General features: G+C 28.6%; 1 protein-coding gene across 1 annotated transcript; it reads right to left on the minus strand.

Annotated features, from left to right (window-relative positions):
- Nucleotides 1-1395: 1395 nt before the first annotated feature.
- Nucleotides 1396-3889, minus strand: LOC109794369 (2-oxoglutarate-dependent dioxygenase DAO). Its single transcript, XM_083067937.1, has 3 exons — nt 3454-3889; nt 1882-2197; nt 1396-1783 (listed from the first exon to the last, which is right to left on the minus strand). The coding sequence occupies exons 1-3, from the start codon at nt 3792-3794 to the stop codon at nt 1535-1537; spliced, it is 906 nt and encodes a 301-aa protein (XP_082924063.1). The 5' UTR covers nt 3795-3889; the 3' UTR covers nt 1396-1534.
- Nucleotides 3890-4123: the final 234 nt, after the last annotated feature.

Here is a 4123-nt window from a genome sequence, read left to right on the forward strand (position 1 = left end):
AGTCAAATTTCTCGAAGAACTAATAACTAATTATGAATGAATGACAAATTATCAATTATTTTTTATAAATAGTCAATTATGTATGAAAATATTTAATTATCACAGAAAATTTTAAAATTAATGAACTGGGCAAGGTTTAGTGAGTGACTTTCATATTTCAAATATTCTGAGTGTGATAAATTGACAAAAAGTGAGAAAATGTTTTCTGTCAAATGTTTTCCCTAAATTCAAGCTTTTAATCACTAAGAAACTTAAGGATCAGGTTTCTCTAAATGGTTGAGTGTTAGGCTTATAATTTACAATCTTAGAATTTAAAAGATTATGTATCACATGTCAGAGGTTTGGAAACAAATGCTTCGGATGAATTCATTGTGAGCATTTAAAAGTTGAAGATTATTGATAGAATTTATAGTAATTTTTTTAATTATTTATCACATGTTGGAGGCTTAGAAAAAAATGTTTCTGCGAATTTTTTTTGCAGGAAACTTTCCTGCGAATTTTTTTCATAAGAAATTTCGCAGGAAAATTTCTTGCGAATTTTAAAATTTGCAAAAATATATTATCTACGAAGGTATTACCTCTAGATAAAATTTCGCAGAAAAAATTGTAGAAACAACATTTCCTGCAAATTTTTCATAAAAATTCACAGGAAAAGTCGTATGTAATAAGAGAAATTCTAGTAGTGGTGTATGATGATTATTTTGTAAAACAATTATTAATTTTAGTGGAACTCTCAAACTTTGAATTAGAAATTGGATGGTATATGATTGAACCTGTATAAATCTTGTTATTTTCCTCTTTCTCCTTTTATCTCTTATATAGTTGCATTTTAGTTTGATATAAATTTGCATATCTTGATTAACATAAGTGCATCATTCATAGAGAAATTCATATTAAATTTAGAAAAGGGAATTTGTTCATTCTCATAAATTGTTCATAGGCTATTAATTGAATATGCAATAAATATTGCTGAAAAGAATTTTTAAAATAAGTGGGACCTAAATGATTTTTTTTCAAAAGATCCAACTCTAGGATCTAGCAATACTGACAAGATCTCTAATTATTTCCTAAAAATGTAGTACTAGTCTTATGTCAAGTAAAAAGATGACACATAAAAAGTATATATAATCATATAGTGAATAAATGAAACTTAATTAAATAAATAAACTTTGATATTTGATCTAGACTAATTAATTCATGATGTCTTCTCTTGTTTAAGAACAATAAATAAATAAATAAATATATATATATATATATATATATCTTAGAATATCATAAATCTTAAAAGACTTGTAAACAAGAAGGAAAAATAATAAGTAGTGTTACAATCTAATTATCATTTTATAAAATTAAAAAAAAAATTAATTAATATTATTAAAATATTACAAAATATGGTAGCATTTTTAAAAATGATTTCATTAATATATAAAATATTGCTAAAAGTCTTTAATAACATAAACATCATCTTACATTTGATAAAATATCACAAAAGTATTATAGTAACATTTATTTATATTATTTAACAACATACAAATCACAAATCAATGCGGTATTGATCAAGGACTTCACCAGTTCTCTTTCCCGTGGTGATTCTGAACTCCCTCAATTCTTCATACTTAAATGGGCGATAGACTCGTGCATGGTCAAGTTCCACCAACTTTGCTGGGGCCTCAACATTGCCATCTCTTGATGCTAACATAAATGCACCAAATGAATAACGAGTAATAGTTTCCTTGCATTGTACACGATGCCTCACATTAAAAAATTTTCCATTGCTCCAAGCCTGTATATATAGAGATATAATAATTTTGAAGAGCATCCAAATATTAAAATAAGGTTCATATGATTCAAATAAATAAAAGTGCTAATAAGTATTCTTACATGTCCAACATCTCCTATAATGCAAAGGAAGGACCCGGATTTAGGAGGAACTTTCTTATATGAGTTGGAATCATCCACCAACTCAAGACCACTAACAGTTTCATCATCTTGAAGTAGAGTGATAAATCCTGTGTCTGAGTGTAGTTGTACTCCCATGGTGCCTATATCTTGTGGGGTGAAATTATATTTAATAATCCTAAAAATGAATGGCCAATCCTTGAAATCAAAACTCATTATGCCCAAAGACTCAGCCATCTTTTGTGATACATTTGATGCCAAGTCATGGATTGCTTGACCATATGCCTCTAATATTTTCCTGAGAAGCAAACAAACCCAACTTAATAAATGTTAATAAAGATCGTGTATTTCACAAAAAATATTATTCGGTGACAAAGTGGTTCTTTTGTTTCTAATTAACAACCACTTTGTGTTGTATCATTCAGGAGCCGAAGCAACAGAAGAAGGATATACGGTGAAACAAGAGGAACTCATTGTTGGTCCTCTCTGATTTTATTTTATTTGAAATCATCCGATTGTTCGGAGATTTATTCCGCTAGGTGAAAAAGTAACTTTACTTATAATACTGTGTTTATTGTTGATGAGTTTTTACATACGGTGAAAATCTAATATGATTTTTTTTTCTTCTAAATATATCATTCACATGTGTGAATATATAAAATATCTAACTACTATATTAACTTATCACATTCCTTACAATATATTTATTATGAAAGGAAGGTTTAATTACTTTTTTATTTTTATAATTTCGTAAATTTTATCTTTCATTTTTAGTTCTTAAATATATCATTTTTTTATTTTAATCTTTATAATAAACTAAATATATATATATATATATATATATATATATATATATATATATATATATATATATATACCTTTTTAACCATAAAAATTAAAATCCTTAGAATAGTGGATTTGAGCCTAACTCAACCCTACAAAACCGGCTTGTAAGGTGAGAGTTGCTTTCCACTTATATACTATTCAATTGTCTAATCTCTAGTCGATGTGGGACTTGGGTTTTTCCCAATACACCCCTCACATCCATCACTATTGAACTTGGTACGTAGATAAATGGTGGGTGATCCTTTTAATAATCTAGGATTGGCGGGACTTGGATTTTTTCCAACACACCCCCTCAAGTCTAGCACTATTGGGCTTGGTACGTGAATAAATGGTGGGTGACCTATTTTTAAGAATCTAGGATAGCTCTGATACCATCTTAGCCAATGAAATTATAATAATAAAAAAAACAATGAAAGAAAAATATTCATCGTACACTTATTTTTTTTTTCATTTAATCTTTATCATCATTTTGTTCACGTTTTTCTTTTAACTTTTTTTATTACATCACTTATTATTTCATCTATTATTAGTTCCAATATTTTTGTACTTTCTTTTTATTGCATGTTGACTCTCTTTTTTCCGCTACAATTTATCCCATAAAATGTATGTTTATTCATTATTATTATTATCTAACTACTATACTAAGCAAGACCCTAAGACAAATTTTTAAGAAAAAGCAATGAGTAAAAAAAAAAAAAGAAAGAAAACCTGTGATGGGGTGACACATTCAATTGGGAGCAGAAATCTTGAAGTGCATGGGGTGAAGAATACATGTCATAGATTCCCAAACCCTCGTAGAGAGGACTTGTTACAGTCGATGGCACATAGCCACTGTCAGGGATGATGCCTTTGTTACGCATTTTTATTTCCTTTGGAAGATCATGCAAGTATTTAGCCACTAATTTCATGTCAGCCATGAGTGTTAGTGGAATGGGGTGGTTCATGATCCTGAAACACCCACATTTCTCACATGCTTCTCTTAGCTTCTTCAACTCATCTTCATCTGTTGAAAGTTTCTCGAAATCCACCACTGGGATCTTTGCCTCCATCGACCTCTTTCTCTTTTCACCTCTCTTTCTTCTTTCTTCTTGTGCCTTTTTCTTGCTTGTGTGAGCCAGAAAGAAGAAGAAACAACTCTTATTAATTCTCAAGATTGTCGGCTGAAGCAAAATATAATAAAAAATGAAAACATTATTAAGTGATTCACATTAATTAATTTATAATCCTAATGAATTCTATTTAATTAAGATAACGTGAGTCACGACATATATAAAATACCAATCAACTATTATTGTTTAATGGTGTGTTTGGATGAGAAATTTATATAGGGTAATTCATTTATTTGAAGAATTTCAAATTTTTTAAGGTGAAATGCTTT

Source organism: Cajanus cajan, chromosome 2 (genome assembly GCF_000230855.2).
Source record: "Cajanus cajan strain Asha chromosome 2, NIPB_CcT2T_4, whole genome shotgun sequence".
Taxonomy (NCBI): domain Eukaryota; kingdom Viridiplantae; phylum Streptophyta; class Magnoliopsida; order Fabales; family Fabaceae; genus Cajanus; species Cajanus cajan.